Raw genomic sequence first — 18,816 nt, forward strand, 5'->3', positions numbered from 1 at the left:
TTATTTTCTGCTATTTTTTTTCTTTTGTCAAACTTCTTGTGTGGGTTTGAAGCAGTCAAACATATGCCATGAGACCTTTTGAACCTTTGGTTCTTTCCAAATGAGAAATATTTATATAAAAATAATAATAATAATAATCAATGCCATTTGAATAAGCGCCAATCCCCTTTCAACCTTCGTTTAAGATGATCTCAATTAATTTCTTAGGCAGCCTCAGTTTATGAAAATTATCAATTTCATTATTTTGTGTGTATGATGACACACTGAAAAAAATTGAAAATGAAGGCCCTTTTTTGAATCCCAAACTTTTATTAGAGTTGTATTTTGTAATTAGCTCCATTTTCCCTCACTGATGCGGGAATGATTTTGTGGACGGTACTGGAAGACACAACGAATAGAATCTTGCCTCTCCAATTCTAATGGCCCAGAAAAGAAATAACCAATAGGCTCAGACGTTGCAAAACATTTATGCAGGCCCTGCCCCTGTTGTACACTAAGCTGGCTTAGCAGTCCTGGGCCTTTTCTACAACATTTTTTGCTTTCTTTCGAAAATACCACATTATTGATCATATCTCGACAATAGCTCGAGCTTCAATAACGCATTTGAGTTTCACTTTTGAGGAAGATATGATCGGCAATGTAATCAGTAAAATGTTATAAATAATTTAAAAATTAAAATTAGAGTACATTGGCAGACTTTACAAGGCCTTTCGAACTATGGAGAAGATGCAATTGGGTCTTGCTAGAATTCATTTTCCAAGTTGCCAGAGGCCCAAGAAAATAAAGCTAAGAAAGAACCAAATAAAATACACTAAAGATCATTAGGGTTAAGCCAGTGAGGTATAGCTCAGTTCATTGAGCTCTTCCACCTCCATCTATTTGAGCAAATGTTCGAAACCTCAAACATCCAATGAATATTTTGTATAAACCCACCTCTTCCTTGTAATAATAATATAAAAAATCATTAGGGTTAAGATTGAGAAATTGTAAACGTTCATAACAACAATGAAAACCGACAAACACGAAATTACAATAATACAAACACACAAGGCTTTTTTCAATGTAACGACGTCCCTTTAAACCCCAAAGAAGAAGGAAAGCCGAAAGCTTACAGAAAAATCAGCAACCACAAAAAGGATGTGGTGGTCCAAAAGTAGCACTTCTCTGCGCCCTATTTAGGGAGACTATGGGGTTCCATTCTTGGAGGCTTTTTAGGTTTAGTGCGGTGGTGAGGCCCTCCTTCTGTACACACACACTAGAAGACATTAGACACCAACCAATTAAGTGGTGATTGTTTCAAAAATACTTGATTTTGTGACCCTTCAATCTTTCATATGGTTGCAATGTCTGCATCATAGTTAGCCCTTGCAGTTAGTAGTTGACTTGGATAGTCGCTATAGTTGATTTGTGGTTCATTAGGATTTATAAGCAATTGTGTTCCTAGCTAATTAGTGGAACTTTGACAAGTTTGTCAATTAAGTACTCAAATTACCTCTCTCATGGTCTAGGCCCGTCACCACCTTATCGGTGACTCAAGGCGATCCCTATAAATTTTCTAATTCATTTTTAAAGAATGGCTTAAATGATTCTTAGGCCTAGTTCGGGAATGATTCTAGGAGCTATGCGGAGAAGCACTATATATAATCACTTTAAGTGATTTTAAGCGATTTCAAGGAAAATCACTTCACACGTGCTTCTTCATAAAATCACTTAAAACCACTTAAAGTGATACATACAGAAGTGATTCTCTGTAGAAGTGAGTTTGACCAATCCAGAATCACTCTCAAACGTGTCCTTAATTTTAGTATTGTGGTGTCATTATCGACAATTTTTCACCACTCGACGTCCCTCTATTGTTGATTTTGAATACTATACCCTTCTACTGATTAATGATCACGCCTATCTTGAAATTTAACATTGTAGTGGTTGAATTTAGAATACCGGCTACTAAATAATAGGGCACTCATGGATGCTTGTAATTTGGGAAACAAGAAAGGAAGAATATTTTGCACTTGTTTACAAATAGAAGTAAAATTTTACGCGTACAAGAAACACACATGTTACATAATAATTCTTTTATGTTTGACTTAAAATGACGGGCAGATATCTTTCATTGTTATTAACTTATTCATGGCATCTTAGCACCCACGAATATTGGTGTAAGAGTCATACCCACCCACCCATCTAAAATATTATTATACAGATATTTCATGTATCCAAATGAATAAATTAAATCATATTATCAAGTAAGTAGGAGTTTTTACATTCTTATCAATAGCAGTGTAATATGTGTGCAGAAGTTTTTCTTCTTTTCGTGTTTTTGTTGATTTATTTTTGCATATATGTTAAACTGTTTGCATAAAGGAGTATCTTTTTACCGGTAAGAAAGCAAGTAGTGTTGGTTCATTAATTTCCAATTCAAAGTTTTCAAATCAAATCAAATGCACTTGTGTTGTGTTTGTGCGTACTCGATCGTGTATGCATGCATTATTACTTACAAATAATCTTATACAAATATGTGTCTTGCATTATATATGTGATCAAAATTAAAATATATCATTCACAAAATTATTACATTATATATAAGTATATAGGGTTTAGGGTTTATATATGTAAGCTCTATATATATATATATATATATATATAAAACACACCATTAGGTTAATTAAAAATTGATACCTCAATCTTTTCCAACTAAGGCTATTATAAAGTTTGTTGTTTTACATGATTTTTAGCCCCTTCTTCTTCACATGTGAATGAGGGCACGTGGATCACTTGCAAAAGTTAACCAGAAAAAAATATAGATGTATGTTAATGGAAGTTGCGTAAGCTTGGCCTGCAAACTTTGGTTGTTTTGGGAAATGTAGGTGGCTTGGACCCTTTGAGGTTTGGCCTGGCTAGACGCCGGCCTTCACTATGTCATTACATATAGGGAATGGCCTGCCCTCCCTTGTGCTTTTAAGCCCCCCGTTTGCTTAGCTAATTATTGAATCCCATATGCACCAAAATTTGGTCATGTGTTGATGTTGCACTAACTCCACGCCACCCTCTCGTGCTTCAACACTGTGTTCACTACCTAAGTTCTTTTGCAATTACCTTAATTATTCCATTCATTTAAATTAAGAAACCACATTTATAGATAGTCAATCGCTGATTGGAACAATCATAAATTAGGTTAAAACCGTCACATGGGCAGTACAAGTTTTATGTTTTTTTTATTTGTCAATCAATCAATCAATCAATGCAAATGCTTAAGTTGTAGGGTTTAGTTTTTGAATTTTGGCTAAAGGCATCTAGATGCACCGCTGATTAATAGACTAATGCAAATTTATATTCATTTCATCTGGTCGATCAATAAACTGCTGCAAATTTAAGTTTTAAGATTTAATTTCTCAAATTTTAAATAAGCTAAGGTAAATTCGTAAGCGAGTAACTCATAAGTTAATAAATTACATTCATTCCAACTTAAAATCCATGTTATGTTATGCATCTCATTCACGTATATGGATAGGTAGGAATAATTTAATAGCAGTTGGAAAATATATCCCAAATTAAAGATGTTGTTAGAGAATAACTTCACGCATATGTATGCTCATGAAGCACAAAGATGGAAGTTGGTGTAAATTCAACTGAGATTTAGTGGGTCCAGAACAAAATCTTGCAAGCTACTATGGAAGGAGGCCTGGCCAAATCGGACGGTGGGAATCATCCTATGAGTTCACATTGATCAAAACATATTCACTTTGACCATGTATTAATATTATATGTATATATGGAGGGAGAGGAGGTTTTGAAAGTGATGTGTAAATGTGTTGTGTTGTGTATGACAAAGTCATCGTCCAAGTTGCTCCTAAAACCCCTTTTGCTGACGTGTGGCGCACTATCCACATGCGGTCCACGTCAACATGGGGACCCACTCACGTGACATCATCTTCATCATCCTAGGTTAGGCGTATGGCGGGTTGGGTTGGGACGAATTTTCTGATCTTTTTGATCAGATGGACGGCTCTTATTGAATCTGCGATTGGGATTCTTTTCTTCCTTGGTAGGGTTTTGGAGATGATGGATGGGCATGCGCATGTATGACGTGGGTCCCACCCTACAACGCTCCACCACCGCCCAAAATTTTAGACGAGATTTTCAATGGCTGGCCATGGCTCTTGTGCTTTTGGCTTCAACATCACCGCACACGTGGCACCATGCCAAGGTTTTTTTTTGTTTTGTTTTTTTTCTGGGGTGTGGGGCCTGCCTTTTGAAGATGCCTCCACATCTGACGGCTTCTATTCGCGCCGGTTTTGCCAACGGTACTGATATGGTACAGTTGCTTGTAGTCTACTGCAACTCTATACAGTAATAGCCACGTATATTTGTAGAGGAAAAAGTGTAGATCACTGCACTTAAAACTTATTAAAGTTTAATCTAGTGTATATATATATATATATATATATATATATATATTAAAAAAGAATAAATAGTTCTCAAAGTTGTTCAAACAAAAAAGGTCCCTTATTTACCTAACACTTTCAGAAGTGATGAAAATGTCTTTAGACTTCAAATGGTAAGGGGACAACCATGCAAGTACAAATAATCTTTTTCATACAATTTACGGATAATTTGTTGACAGAGTAGGACAAATTGTCATTACTTTTGAGGTTTAGACTTTAATTTACTAAGTTAATTAAGTTATTTTTTTAACGTATTAATCAAACCAATGGATGTTTCCCACGTGTCTATGTTAAGAGCTTATAGACTTAAATAAAACACTATCACATTAATTGGTGTTTGGTACATTTGAGAAATTCCTTAGTTCGGTAGGTGAGGTATATTAATAAAATCAATAGGTGTTTTCCATGTGTCGATGTTAAGAGCCTATAGAACTATACTAAAAACAAATGAAATACTAATTAATGTCTCTAGTATTTGAGAAATTCTCTAGTTTAGTAGGTGAACTATGTCACATGTCCGACCATACACAAACAAGAAATTCATGCATTAAGAGGGGATGTATGAAGCGTAAATACAAAAAAGTCTTCTTGTTTATATGTATGATTAAACTTAGATGCGTAGCGCGATTCACCTGAAAATTTAAGAAATTTCTACTTAGTACTACCGAAAGGGATTTGAAGTAGAATTAGGTGGGGGCCATTGTGGAAATATGATTAGGTATTCTAATAATGTCATACCAGATGTGTTCAGAAAGAAAAGAAATATATATCATATGGTCCTACATGATTGATGAATGGAGAGGCAGAGAGGGTCCCATTTTCATCAATCAAGGCCATGATGACAAGGAAGAGCCCAGCCAATCAGGGCCGTTCAAGTTCAATCATTCAGCTTCAATTCAAGTTAGATGTCAGTGGCTCAGTGCATCGTCCACGTGTCGCTCGTTTACTTAACCAACACAGACCCCTTGGAATCTTAAGTGACAAGTGAAACAACGGCTGAGTCTGCTATGCATAATAATGCATGTGCAGGGTTAAGGGAATGTTTGGTACTTCGGTTTGGTTGAGCTTCCAAAATGCATTTTTTTTTTTTTTTTTTTTGGCTTTTGGATTTAGCAACATTTGATAGAAGTAATTTCTGGCTAATTGATGTGCTTAAAATATGGTTATCATCATCATCCTTCACTTTTCTTTTTGCATTAAACTATGAGATCGCGAATGATCTGCAACATAATATAAATATATATATGCTTTGAATACAAGAGATTATTTTGTAATCGTTTATTTTCAAATGATAATGATTTATGATCAGTGCTATTCTGAGTTCAATGTCATGAAAAGATTTTGTAGACGTACGTGTGTCATACTTTGGACTGATTCACTTCAGCCAGAGAGATAGAGCAACATGAAGTAGTCTATTTCACTCCAACATTAATACTTATTTTTACTTTCTAGAATATTCAACAACTATCTATCGTTGATGACATTTACTTAGTGCATGCGTGTTGTTAAACTAATTAACCTAGTCAGAAACTCATCCTAATTCCTAAGACTTTCAATGAAATGTATTGGTAGCAACGCAACGCGTACTAGTGCTCGTTAATAGTCAAATGCAACAACAAATTTCACTTTTCAAAAATAGGACCAAAACATCATAATACTCAAAATTGAAGTAGTTGAATGTAGGGATTTCATTGAATGGTTCTTTAATTCAAGTGTAAATACATCTCCTGCATTAATAATGTCAAATAGTAGAACAAGTATGATGTTAGAGAGTCATTTTTGGAAAGAGATGGGGTTTTGTCAAGTCGGCATTCAGGAGAATATGTAAAACCTCTAAACCAGTAGTTATGTAGTCAAGTCGCTTTTCATACCTATATTTTCTGCATAATGCCATCAAATTTGGCATCAAATTTATTACAAATAATCTATCAGAGAAGGCTTTTATTATGACTGTCAGTATAAACAAAGGAAATATCAAAGTTACATAAAGTTGTAAAAAAATTCAAACAAGCAATTCCAAAGTTAAGTAAAGACAGTGTAATTCCTGGTGTCTATATAAAGAAAAAGTCTTAACATGATTAAATTTGTCACTGAGCTACTTGATTCTAGCTAATTAACCGTCTGTTATGAGCCCATGTGGCAAGTAGCACTAGCAACAGGGCTTTGCCATATTCATTCATGCCATGGAATGAATGCTGAGTCATTTTGGATGCTTCATGCATAAAGGGTTTTTACAGTATGATATTGAAATTATTGGAGTCTGCTGGTTGTCTCTCAAGTAAAGTGATGTGTATGCTCAATAGCTAGCTATTCATCAGCAAACCCAATTCAACTTGAACATGTATGTGACATCCAGATTGTCCATTTTCTGAACAATGCATGCTAACAAACATTATTTATCTTTTAACAGAAAAAGCAGCTTACAAATAAGAAGAACTGGGGTTAAGATGATTGAATGAAATGAGAGAAATCTGACTTGGCCTTGTTTTTTTGTTTTTTTTTTCTGGTCAGAAAAGAGAAAAGCCACCACCAAGAGATGTATATGTATCTGTACAGTACATCCAAAGCTACCCACAAGGCACAAAGTCTTATTTTAAATTGTGCAAGACCATCATATTAAATTACTAAATCTGCAGACAAATATTCCTTCTCGGATGTCTAGAATAAAATACTTAAAAATGAAAAGAATATTACTACTATTATAAAATTACACAAAGCAACCTCTCTCTCTCTCTCTCTCTCTCTCTCTCTCTCTCTCTCATACACCCAACACATAAAGCAAGGGCCATACATACACAGAACGTCCACACACAAACCCGCTCACAAACATTCTTTCTTTTTTGTTTTCCAGCTTTTGTAACCAGTTTCAAGAAAAGTGAATTTTCTCTCTTTTTGAGGATAACAGTTTTCTTCTTGCTTGCTAGCTCCTCTTGTACTCCAGTTTGTTGCAGCCATGGATACTGCTCAGTGGCCACAGGTATATAGATATAGATTTTCATTTTTCATCATCAACCCTTTTTTCTTCTTCTCTCTTTCCATGAATAATTTAGACAAGAAGCTTATTTATTGTATGGGATCTTTTTGTTCTTTAAATGAATGGCCCTTTTGGGTTCTCCTTTGTAAAGATGATGGTGTGATCAGTGCAAGTCCCCACTCTCAGTTGGATTTAGTTTTTATCAGTTCTTCAACATGGTGTTTCACTTTACCTTTTGTTTAGGTGATAAAGGAAAAAAGACCCCAATTTTCTTTTGTTTTTGTTTCTCTCCTTTTTCTTCTGTTGCCTGTTATAATTTTGAAAAAGTGTAAAGCAGCTGCTCTCTTGTTTTGTTTTGCTTGTCCTTCTGCTCCATCTTCGTTAAATTTACAGTATTCTCCAGTGGTACTAGGTGATTATTCATTTTCTTTTGTTTGATCTGAAATCCTTTCCCTTTCTTGGCTTTTTAAAGGGAATTGTGGTGAAACCAATAGAAGAGATAGTGACAAATACATGCCCTAAGCCTGCAGCAGCAGCAGCAGTCAATAATTTAGAGAGGAAGGCAAGACCTCAGAAAGAACAAGCCCTAAACTGTCCAAGGTGCAACTCAACCAACACCAAATTCTGTTACTACAACAACTACAGCCTCACACAGCCCAGGTACTTCTGCAAGACTTGTAGAAGGTACTGGACTGAAGGTGGGTCCCTCAGAAACATCCCAGTTGGGGGAGGTTCAAGGAAGAACAAGAGATCATCATCTTCTTCAGCAGCCGCTAATTCTTCTACAACAACATCTTCTACTTCTTCAGCATCCAAAAGGCTTCCTGATCTGATACAACCCCAAAACCCAAAGATTAATCAAGGCCAAGATCTAAACCTGACTTTTCCAGCCACTAATCAAGATTTCAGGAATATTATCTCTGACCATTTGGTTCATCATCATCAACAACATCATCAATTGCCCAACAACAACAACAACATGGAAAACAGCAACAAGCAGAACCACATCAATATTTCTGCTTCTTCCCCATCTTCTACCACCACCACCACAACATCTCACCTCTCAGCTTTGGAGCTTCTCACTGGATTGACTTCAAGGGGTTTGAATTCCTTCATGCCTATGCCAGTTCCAGACCCCAACAACAACCACAACAACAACACTGTATATAGCACCACATCTGGGTTCCCTATGCAGGATTTCAAGCCAACACTTAATTTTTCCCTGGATGGGCTTGGAAGTGGATATGGGAGTCTGCAAGGTGTTCAAGAGAGCAGTGGGAGGCTTTTGTTCCCATTTGAAGATTTGAAGCAAGTTTCAAGCACTGGAGGAGGGATTGAGCAGAACAAGGAGCATGGAGACTCAACTGGGTATTGGACAGGAATGTTAGGAGGAGGATCATGGTAATTAAAATAAGAAGATAAGGAAAAAAAAATCATGGGGTCTTTTCTTTTTTCTTCTTCTTTAATTCTGATTTTAAACTCATTGTTAATCTCTCATGGTGGGTGACTTGTTTGGATTTCTTCATAACTAACAGAATAGGATACATGGGTTTTCTTTTAATTATCACCTTGCCTTGCCTTCTCTTTGTTCTTTTTGGCTTGGAATTCTCTTTACTCTTTGAAGTAGTACATGGTGGATTATTTTTTGAAGCTTATTATTTTAGATTGGCTTCAAAAAATGGGTGACTTATTGTGAGGATATAGAAGCTATGGTATCAAGACCAGCCCAGATTTTTTTTAGGGTAGCAAAGAGTAGAAGAGGCATGCACTGTATGAATGTGCCCTTGATTTCATGTAATTTCTTCTCTCACCACTAGAAAGCAAAGGGCAGCCCGCTCCCACTGTAATGTGTATGATCCTTGGTTGGCTTGGTACAATAAATAATTATGTATAATGTGCAACTTCATTTGTAAGGATATATATATATCATGATGGATGAAATATTAGAGACTTGATTACTTAATTAAAGCTAATTAAGCTTATTTAATGTGGAGTTGCAGTGGATGTTTTGCATCTGCTATATCTTATGTTCTCTTAGCAGGATTTAGTTTAAGGTCTTATTCAGAGTACATAGATTCTTCCGGCCATTACACAGGGATCTGTCCATGAAGAAGCAGCAAGTGGGAGAAGAAAAGCTAGCTAGAGATATATGCAGCCAGGTAAGAATCCTCTGATTCTTCCACATGACTTGGTAATAAAGTACTCTTCAAAAAAGCAGCTTCCCATGTTCAAATTAGAACCACTGAAACCTGCCTCAAACCAAAAGCTTACCTACTGACTATATCCAAACAGTCTTCATTTCCAGGAACGATCATTGCTTCCATGCCACCCCTCTTTTTTATTTTATTTTGTCCAAGTGAAAGATTGAGAAAAATCTGACAAACCCTTCTTTCCTTGGTCTTGGTTGGGACCCACAAACATTCCCCTTGGCAAGTGTGCTAAAGGAAGAATAATACACCCCACTAAGTTGATCCATCTAGATCTAGACTCTCTTTTTTTTTTCTTTTTTTTTTATATATATTTTGTGTTTTGGTTCCTTGCTGTAAGCCACTTGAGTATGCATAATAATAACCTAGCAAATTGTTAGATGTACACTATCATGGAGGTCTTTTTCCAGCCAAATTTTAACGGTTTATTTTATAACTAGTTCAAATTCAACTTAGCTTTCTCCAAGGGCTGTTTGGGAAAATCCCACAATATCAGATCGCTTTGGTCGTCCTCCAAGTTGAAAATGACAATGACCGAGAATGAAACCTAGCTTCAAAATAATCTATTGGCCATTCAACCTATTTATAGAAAGAAAAAAAAAAAAAAAAAAACCTGCTTTTGTTATTATTTTTTTTGAAAAAAAAGAGGTAGAGAAAAAGATGAAAACTGGATCTGAATGGTTGTTGATGGATCTGTTTGTTGTGTTGTCTTTTGGCTTCTTCTTCTTGTGTTTTTGTGCTTAGGTTTTTTTCAACAAATAAAAGGTGACATGAAATTATCTCACACCTTTTCTTCAGTGAAAAGTTAAAACCACAAGAAAGTATCCTTTGTTTTCGGCAATGCGTGAAATTTCTGCCTGCCCTATAGATTCATCTTTTTCTTCATGCCAAATCTAATAGGAAACCTATAATCCCATAATCTCATAGGCTAATATAGCCAGTCAGATCAAACAGAATTATCACCATGTCGCTATATGGCACTTTTCAAGGAATTCAAAATTTCAACCTCATTGAGGAGAGAGGCTTATTTATAATAACGCGTGACTTGAGAGACAGAGAGGAATAGTGCATATATCCATTTCATGTAAAAAAAAATCCCAATTGGTATTGAAAGAGTTGAAAGAGACAATTAGGAATAATACATATACCCGTTTCACATAAGTTATCCTTGAATTGATATCAAAATAACACGTGAATTTCAATGGGGAGAAAATGAAAAATTGTTATTATTTGAAAAGTGGCAAGACAATGTCCACAGAATTTGTCTAAAGTCAAGATGTCTAACATCACGCAGTAGTACAATAAAATGAACCGTTATGAGCAAATAGAAGGCAAAAATTTGGGAGATTTTAAGATGAAATTTAGGTTTTGGGTCAAATAGGAGTTCATTTGAACCATTAATGTTCATGGCCACATTTTTCCTTTGAATATATGAAATCCCAAATTCAAATTTCTCTTTCGAAATGTAGCGAAACACGTTAGGACGACCCTCTGGGATGGGACTTGGGCTTAAAGGTTATAACGGAGAAGACAACAGTCATTTGTACCTAATTGAATGGAAAAATAGTACAAAATAGTCCGGAAATTTCAATTCAATGATCCCATTTTGGCCCAAACCAATTGAGTGGGTGGTCAACCCAATAGCACCATACAGAGTTGCGGTGAACAGAACCAAGATGGAGACAGGTCGAGTTTCCATCTTCATAATGACCACAGTAAAAATACACCATAAAATTTTGCGAGAATCTAAATCATGGGGAAATAAAAGGGAAATTCTTCCATCTGGAAATAAATAACGAGGAATGAGCACTCAAATTCAGCAAAAATAGCTCTTACAAAGAGAGAATCAAATGCAGACGTTTTGCCAGTCATCTGGTATGTAACAGAGAGAAGGAGGGGGTAAAAATTTCACTTCATTCAAAAAAATAATACATTGTTTCCATTTTCAACATTTCAACAGGGATTTTAGCGTTACGTTCGAAGGCCAATATGATAAAGACCAAGAAAACTATAGTCAAACTTGATCTTTTACAGATCAGTGATCAGCATTGATACCAAATATACGAACCTTGTGCATGTTTGGGAACTTTGCAACTACCAACACAAAAACTGCTAGGGTGTTAAAGATGAGATTTGGATTTTGATAGTCTGTTGTGTGAGAGGCTATCAAGTACCTGCCAAGGAAGGATGACGGGTAAGAAAAAGAGATTGAGGTAAGGAAATTCAGTACAGCAGCAGCACATGTCCAACAAAAAGCTAATTATATTCCGTCAATGTCTTACTGGAAGACTTATACACAAGATCAAAATAAGTCTAACCAGCAAAAATTTGACACGAGTATAACAGCAATGTTGAAGCAAACTCAATGGTTGACCATATAAAGAAGTGCTCATCTAAGGGGCTTAAACTGAAGGACAAGTGAGGGGCAATGTATTTAAGGGCAGCATTCACTTGGATGAACTATTGATTTCAGGAGTTGCGAGGAGTCCAGCAATTACATACATTGTCACTCAATTTAAGTCCCTTAGGTGATGACTTCTAGTATAGTTACTTATATTTCACTAGGTAGTATAAGGGATCTATGTATGAGGACCATTGGAAAAAATTCTATAATTTATGAGAGCAGAGCTATACACGCTCCTATGCACTCCCCCACTTTTGTGGAGGAGTGAAAATCACAGCTACATGGTTGCTATTTGCATTCCTAAAAAGGGTAGGGGATAGAATTACGAGAGTACAAATGATGGTCCATCTAATGAATGCATTTCATGTTTGCATTCTCAAAATCCAATCTCAATCTGGAAGGCTTATAAAGCAAACTTAAAGTACTTACAGCACAACAGGCACGACAGTCAGAAATTTTCTGTTTCGAGTGAGTTGGTTGCCATTGTCTATCTGCTCCCACCAAGTAAGCGCATTGTAGATACCCTGATCATCTGCAAATGGCGTTCCCTTCTTCCAGTGAAAAAAGTGATAAGTAACCTGAAGGAAAACGTAAAGACAATGAGAAAAAAATGACAATAAGTAACTAAAAGTGTCATCAATAAGACTACTAAGACATCAAGTCTACTATATGGGTCAGAAAGTGGACAAAGAATATTAGAGAACTGATCAATCTCCAGAAAGACATCAACTTTTTACCATTCACAAGAAAACACATAACAGGACACTTATCACATAAAATCAGCACCAGCTAAATAGACAAGAGCTTTAATTTCAACTCAATTTAAGGGTCGTTAGAACCACATAAGGTCCTCATCTACCAATACGAAGTGTGCTATTTCAATAACCCTGGGAAGCAAACTGTCTATCCATATTCCTCAACAAAAATCAAATAATCCATTTTCCATAATGATTCGAAAAATTTGCGCTTTAGAATCCACAAATTGATCCTTGCCAAACTAAATCTAACTTTCCTGACATTAAATAACTGAAACTGTGTGTCTAAAATTACATGATTAGTCCACACAATGAAGTCATAAAGTATTTTATATTTATTTCATTCTTCTTGCCTACATATGGAATCCAGTTCTTTTGGAGTTATAATTAATCGTTCTTTATAAGTTTACCGCATCTCCACTACAAAACTGAACATGAAAGTTTCTTCTCATCCACCCTACGAGAGGATTGAAAATCTTGCTCATCTTTGTGTGGGATTAAGCAGGAGGAGCAGGACCAAACTACGCAATTTGATCCAAATTTAAAAAAATTTAAAACAGGATTACATATGGTGGTTGATTCTGCTAATGTTTTCACAATATTCATTCATGCTAATGAGTTTTCCATCATCCACATCAAACCCTAATGATTCAGATTCAAAATTTCCAGCTAACTAGGAAACCTAATCCTCCAAATTCAAACAAAAAATTTCCATATCCAGCACAACAATCGTATATAACAGGAAAACTAAGCAAATTAAGCTTCATCCATAAATAAGCAAATGAAAAAACAAAGACTGAAGAAAATAAGAGAGAGAATACGAGGAAATGGCAGAGGTGAACGATGGTCCAGGCCATGCCAGGCGAGCAAGAGAAGAGGCAGAGGACGACGAGCCACGAGAAGAAGACCGTGAGAATGTAGGTGGTCCAAACCCCAGGGTACGTGAACCATTCTGTGTTCCGATTCAGATCCGTCGTTCGAACCGCCGTCACATACATTTTCCGATTTCTTTTTTTTATTTTTTCGAATATTTTTTTTTGGATGAAACAATATTGATCAGAGACTATGAGATGAAGATTAAGATCAACGACGATGATGGGAGTGATAATGAGGAGGAGGAGAAGCTCATCATCACCGAAGAGAATATCAGAAACAACCCGATTTGTGATTTTCGCGAAGTTGCCTTGCAGGAGAGATTGAGATTCGGAGATTTTGGGTTGGCGTGTTTTTTTCCTTTTTTCTTTTTTATTAGGAAATTATAAAATTATAAGATCGGAGCGAATGAATATGATTGATGAATATTAACGGTCGGTGATGAAGTTGGTGCGAAAGGGACCCATGGACCCCTCCACCTAATTGTCATGCATTTTCTTACCCCACCCAAAAACAATAACGCTACGGACACCAACTCATTTACCAACTTTTAGATACCAATACATGTGGCACATGACATGACAACCCATGTCATCTGCCATCTCATCTATTTTAATTACATAATTTGTTATATTTTTTTTTTTTTTTTAGTGTGAAATTCTTTTATTTATATAACAAATTATGTAATTAAAATAGATGAGATGACAGATGACATGGGTTGCCATGTCATGTGCCACATGTGTTGGTATCTAAAAGTTGGTAAATGAGTTGGTGCCCGTAGCGTTATTGACCCAAAAATACGCTGACCCCACCTAGAATTAAGTTTTAGAATGAAATATCCTTTTTTTCTTTTAAAATATCCTCCTCTTTTTTCTTTTTTTCTTTTTAATGAGTTTTGAAAATATCCTTGAAAGAATTTACTTTTTATTTTATTCCTTTAAACCATTGAAAAATGAGAGAGGAAAAAAAAAACCCAAATAAGTATAAAATAAACACGTGGAAATAAAATCAATTTATAATTAACCACATATGGGAAATAATAAGTTACATAATATTACTTGTGATATCTTCATAAACAATAAAAAAAGGGGAAAAAACAGAACTTGTAATGCTTGGGAACTGCATGGAAATAAAGCTCAATTCTTTGAAAGGAGCTTAATTCTGTCAAATTACATGAATAACATCATGAACCGAATAATTTTACAACATATAAGAAGAAGTGAGCAAGCAAAAACTTTCAGAGGCTAACAGTGGCATTGCCAGCCCCATCCAAGCCCTCCACTAATCTTCTCTTTGCAGACTTTGTTCTGAAACACCAGACCTCAAAGGCCTCACTCAAGTCGGGATACCGAACCTGCTCGGCTCCCATCCAGTCTGCCAGAATGTCTGCTTGATCGTTCGACGGCAATGCCAGTACCAAGGTCACCATGGCCCCTTCTATGCTCTGGCACAAGTCTTCACTCATCTTGTATGGAAAACCTGTCTCCTGACTGCCCTTTGAATCCAGAAGGGGCTTCATCTTCCTTATGTAAGGAAGCCATGTCTTTAGTAATGTCAACCGGATTGGAGTTGGAAGAATCACATTGCCATAGCCAACTGCTTCCAGGACTTTAGCAGTAATTTCTATGAGCTTTATTTTCAAACCCCACATAAAAGAATCAAGTTTATTATTCTCAACTACCCCTAAAACATTACTGGAGCTTTCAGCCCAGTTGGAGACAAAATCCTTCATTAAATCCATCTTCCCCAGTATGTTACACATCCATTCAAGGTCACATAAGCTGTGCAATATTTTCTCCTCTGCTCTCTCGGACACAAGGTCAGGCTCCAAAAGCAGGGAAGACAATTCCTTTTCAAATGATGAATAAATCTGGGATAGGCCCATTCTCAACACTGATTTTACTTCCTCATCGGCTGTGACCAACGGTGCATCCTCATCTTCTCCTAACATGAATTCAACTTGTTCCTGAGCAGACGTTTTAAGCTCGTTGCCAAATGGAGGACATGGTCCCGCAATGGATGTGGCGATGCGAACTGCTGAGATAAAAACATCTTTGGTGGCAGCTAAATCAACAGGTTGGATCCTAGCTAATATGGGCATAGCTTTTGGACCCAATTTGGAAACTGCTTTTAGGATAAGTTCCTCTTCTTTGTCCTCCCAAGGAACAGCCTCCAAGTACTGGATGCAGCAGCATGCAATCTCTTCACACTGGAAAAAAACGGCTAACTGAAGAATACCAACGGCAGATTTCACAGAGTCGAATGAGTCCAAAATTGAGTCTGTTGGAAGATCCAGAAGCCTCAACAGGTTGACATGGTGATCATAGTTAACCTCTGAGCAATAAATATCAATGCAATTATTAGAGCCTGGATGAGAAAGCCTATTGGCAAAGTACTTGCTCTTATTTATGAGAACAGAGGAATGGCTGTAGAACCGTTTCGGTATCCCTTCTCTATTCTTCAAGCATATAACAATGTCACTAGTATTCTTATCACCAAATCTACAAGGCTTGGTCTGTAAAGCTGTGTCCATGTGCGCCAACAAGGTTCATGCTTTGAACAATTAAAAGAGCAAACTTTCAAAGTGGTTTTCAACTGAAAATCAAGATTTGGATATAGATAGTCAATCCATAGAAATTCTAAATGACAGGAAAAGAGATTAATAATTGGCAAACTTGGAACTGTTTGAACAAGAATATTATCTATGAAACATCAACAAAATGTATCGAGATCGAAAATTCGCAAAGTGAATTTGCAGTAACAACAGCTGATCCATAGATATTAACTTGCCTATATGCATTGAATTGTCTACATCACCAATTGACCACAAGCAAAACCACCAGCAAGAAAGAAGATTAGTGCAACTACAAAATAAACCTCAATTAAACAAACAACCCAGGGTCATCTCAACAAAGCTCACAGAAAATTTACTGAAGCTAAACCATTCATTCAAAGCAATTAACTAATCACTGATTGGATACTATAAGCTTGTAATGATAATAGAGACCTAGAGACAAATTGAGAACTGAACCCCAAAAATGTTTCCAATAAAAAAGGGACAATTCTTGAATTCTCATACATAAAGATGACAAATTGATAAAAACCCATTCGGAACATAATATTCAAAGTCCCAATTTTTACTGTTGTCCTGAAATAAATATTTATTTTTTGTTATTTTTCAAATTGGGAATTCTGAAAAACAAAACAAAAACAAACAACTCACCCCTAATTTTATCAACCGCAGCAATGGTTTCAAGCTTTTAACTGCAGAAAAAGGGATCTGCAGTGATTCTGTGAATAGCCGAATCTGAATTTTGCCGCAATTTAGAAGGTTAAAAGAGCGCAGAGGAAGCCCTCCATTTTAGGTTTCTTACAAGCGCTGAATTTGAGTTGAGCTTCAGCTGGAACAGCTGAGAAACGAGCTTTGGGGTGAAGGCCCAAAAGTATTAAATGACCAAGATGACCTTCTGTTTGATTTTAATTAGTATGGTGTTCTGCACAACAACACAAGGCACACAGAGCAAATTAATATACATTCCAAAGGGCAATTGTTTACAAGAAAACATAGGACACAATTTGGTTCACTACCCTAAAATGGGTGCGAATGATTGGTAGAGACGGGGGTTATAGGAATCTGATTGGATCCAAGCAGCAACTTGGCAATTTGCATACCCACTTGCTCCTCGCGATTCTATCCTATGTTTAGCTTTCCTTTTAATTAAGTGACTGATTCCCTCAGGAAAATTCTTTCAACCACTTCTCTCAAATCCTAGCATTGTGCACCATTTAAAAAAATAAATTCTACTAGATATTAAGATCGAGAATCGAACAGAGAACTTCGGATGTAGGTATAAATACCTTTAATTATTTGAACTACAAGTTTCTTGTTTAATATTGCACACCAATACAAAAAGGAAGAAGAAAAGAACACAATGAATACATTTTTAGATTTAGGTGGAATCATTGGATTATTATATGTACTTACATACAAACTTTTAATTCCTTAAGTATTTTATTTTCTTTTTAGGGAAATGACCATCTGTATACTAATGTAGAAGCCAGAAATATGCTTAACAAAAGGAACAAGTTTATGCCCCAAAAGCATGCTCGAAAGGAAGAAAGTGAGATAATACAATCCAAATGTCCTGGTCGAAATTGAGTATGTTGTTAGCCATTGATCTACAAACGTTTCAATTGCAAATTGCTAACCAAACTATTAAGTTCAAAATTTTGTGTGTGCTTTGATTTCCACTCTTCTTAACAAATCGTGCTCTTAACACTAAAAAAAGTTAATTAAAAACTTCGAACACGCGTGAAGTGCATGATAGACTAATAAACAACATTTAAAGAGAGCTGGGAAAATATCTATTTATTTTGTGATAATGATCATCCATGCATGCCCTCACAAAAGATTTCATTAGTGCTAACAAATTGTGCATGGAATAGATAGATGTTTTTATTGAATTTTAAGTGCACCTTAATCTGGTTCTAATGTCCCAAATATCATATTAATGGGGATCTTTATTGCATTGTAATTTCTTTTTTCTTATTAATAGGAAAGATGTTATTGAATCTTGAAATCTCTTCCGATATTGGGAAGAGAAATACTACGATACCATTTTGAATGAGACTCAACATTAAATATAAGGGATCTTCCCATATTAAATGAAAAATCTGCCCAACCTTTCCAATTAAAGGTCAAACCATACGCAAAGGACCCACTACTAGTGTAATGGTTTGGAGTATTTACTCATTCAGTCAAGGTCCTGGATTTGAGTCCTACCATCTGTGTTGTGTGTGTGAGTTTAATATGTTATCGCCCCTTTCAATAGGAAAGGTCTTCCGAAAAAAAAAAAAAAAAAAAAGTTCAAACCATACAAAAGCAAATACTAGTTATGATATGAGGTTGATACTTGCATTTAATTAGGAGTCTCTTGTTGGAGTTTATGTTATAGTAGATTAATTAATGCCAAAGATCCGAGTCAACCTGATAAGGAAGTAGTCATGGCTTCATTCAAGCTTCAGCATTTGCTTGCTGTTCTTCTCATCTTCCTCCACCTCTCTTTTCATTCCATTGCAGACCCCCATGGCATGTCTCTCTCCTCCTCCCTTGATCGCTGCCCTTTAGGTGCTAGGGAATGCGAGGCCGCATGGGATT

General features: G+C 36.1%; 3 protein-coding genes across 4 annotated transcripts; 1 reads left to right on the forward strand and 2 right to left on the reverse strand.

Moving 5' to 3' along the window:
- The first annotated feature begins 7,186 nt into the window (after nt 1–7,186).
- LOC117628529 (dof zinc finger protein DOF4.6-like) lies at nt 7,187–9,894 on the forward strand. The gene is made up of 2 exons (XM_034361006.1): nt 7,187–7,422; nt 7,892–9,894. The coding sequence occupies exons 1-2, from the start codon at nt 7,399–7,401 to the stop codon at nt 8,822–8,824; spliced, it is 957 nt and encodes a 318-aa protein (XP_034216897.1). The 5' UTR covers nt 7,187–7,398; the 3' UTR covers nt 8,825–9,894.
- Nucleotides 9,895–11,419: 1,525 nt separating this feature from the next.
- LOC117628724 (ORM1-like protein 1) lies at nt 11,420–14,074 on the reverse strand. The gene is made up of 3 exons (XM_034361232.1): nt 13,607–14,074; nt 12,460–12,608; nt 11,420–11,800 (listed from the first exon to the last, which is right to left on the reverse strand). Exons 1-3 carry the CDS (start codon nt 13,781–13,783, stop codon nt 11,662–11,664), a joined length of 465 nt encoding a protein of 154 aa, XP_034217123.1. The 5' UTR covers nt 13,784–14,074; the 3' UTR covers nt 11,420–11,661.
- A 614-nt stretch (nt 14,075–14,688) lies between these two features.
- On the reverse strand, nt 14,689–17,219 carry LOC117628781 (BTB/POZ domain-containing protein At3g05675-like). Of its 2 annotated transcripts, none has more exons than XM_034361304.1 (2): nt 16,882–17,219; nt 14,689–16,253 (listed from the first exon to the last, which is right to left on the reverse strand). In XM_034361304.1, the coding sequence occupies exon 2, from the start codon at nt 16,189–16,191 to the stop codon at nt 14,896–14,898; it is 1,296 nt and encodes a 431-aa protein (XP_034217195.1). In that variant the 5' UTR covers nt 16,192–16,253; nt 16,882–17,219; the 3' UTR covers nt 14,689–14,895. The 2 variants fall into 2 exon arrangements, with proteins under 2 accessions (XP_034217195.1, XP_034217196.1); XM_034361305.1 differs by having other exon boundaries at nt 14,689–16,211; nt 16,882–17,149.
- Between the last annotated feature and the right edge of the window lie 1,597 nt (nt 17,220–18,816).

The sequence above is a fragment of the Prunus dulcis genome, chromosome 5 (genome assembly GCF_902201215.1).
Source record: "Prunus dulcis chromosome 5, ALMONDv2, whole genome shotgun sequence".
NCBI classification, from domain to species: Eukaryota; Viridiplantae; Streptophyta; class Magnoliopsida; order Rosales; family Rosaceae; genus Prunus; species Prunus dulcis.

Bases quoted from the DNA above. Each gene is read 5' to 3' on its own strand.
- LOC117628529 (XM_034361006.1), top strand. From the start codon at position 7,399: ATGGATACTGCTCAGTGGCCACAG. The intron at 7,423-7,891 runs GTATATAGATAT...GGCTTTTTAAAG, and splicing joins ATACTGCTCAGTGGCCACAG to GGAATTGTGGTGAAACCAAT.
- LOC117628724 (XM_034361232.1), bottom strand. From the start codon at position 13,783: ATGTATGTGACGGCGGTTCGAACGACGGATCTGAATCGGAACACAGAA. The intron at 12,609-13,606 runs GTATTCTCTCTC...GTTTTCCTTCAG, and splicing joins TTCACCTCTGCCATTTCCTC to GTTACTTATCACTTTTTTCA. The intron at 11,801-12,459 runs GTAAGTACTTTA...CTTCCTTGGCAG, and splicing joins ACTGTCGTGCCTGTTGTGCT to GTACTTGATAGCCTCTCACA.
- LOC117628781 (XM_034361304.1), bottom strand. From the start codon at position 16,191: ATGGACACAGCTTTACAGACCAAGCCTTGTAGATTTGGTGATAAGAAT.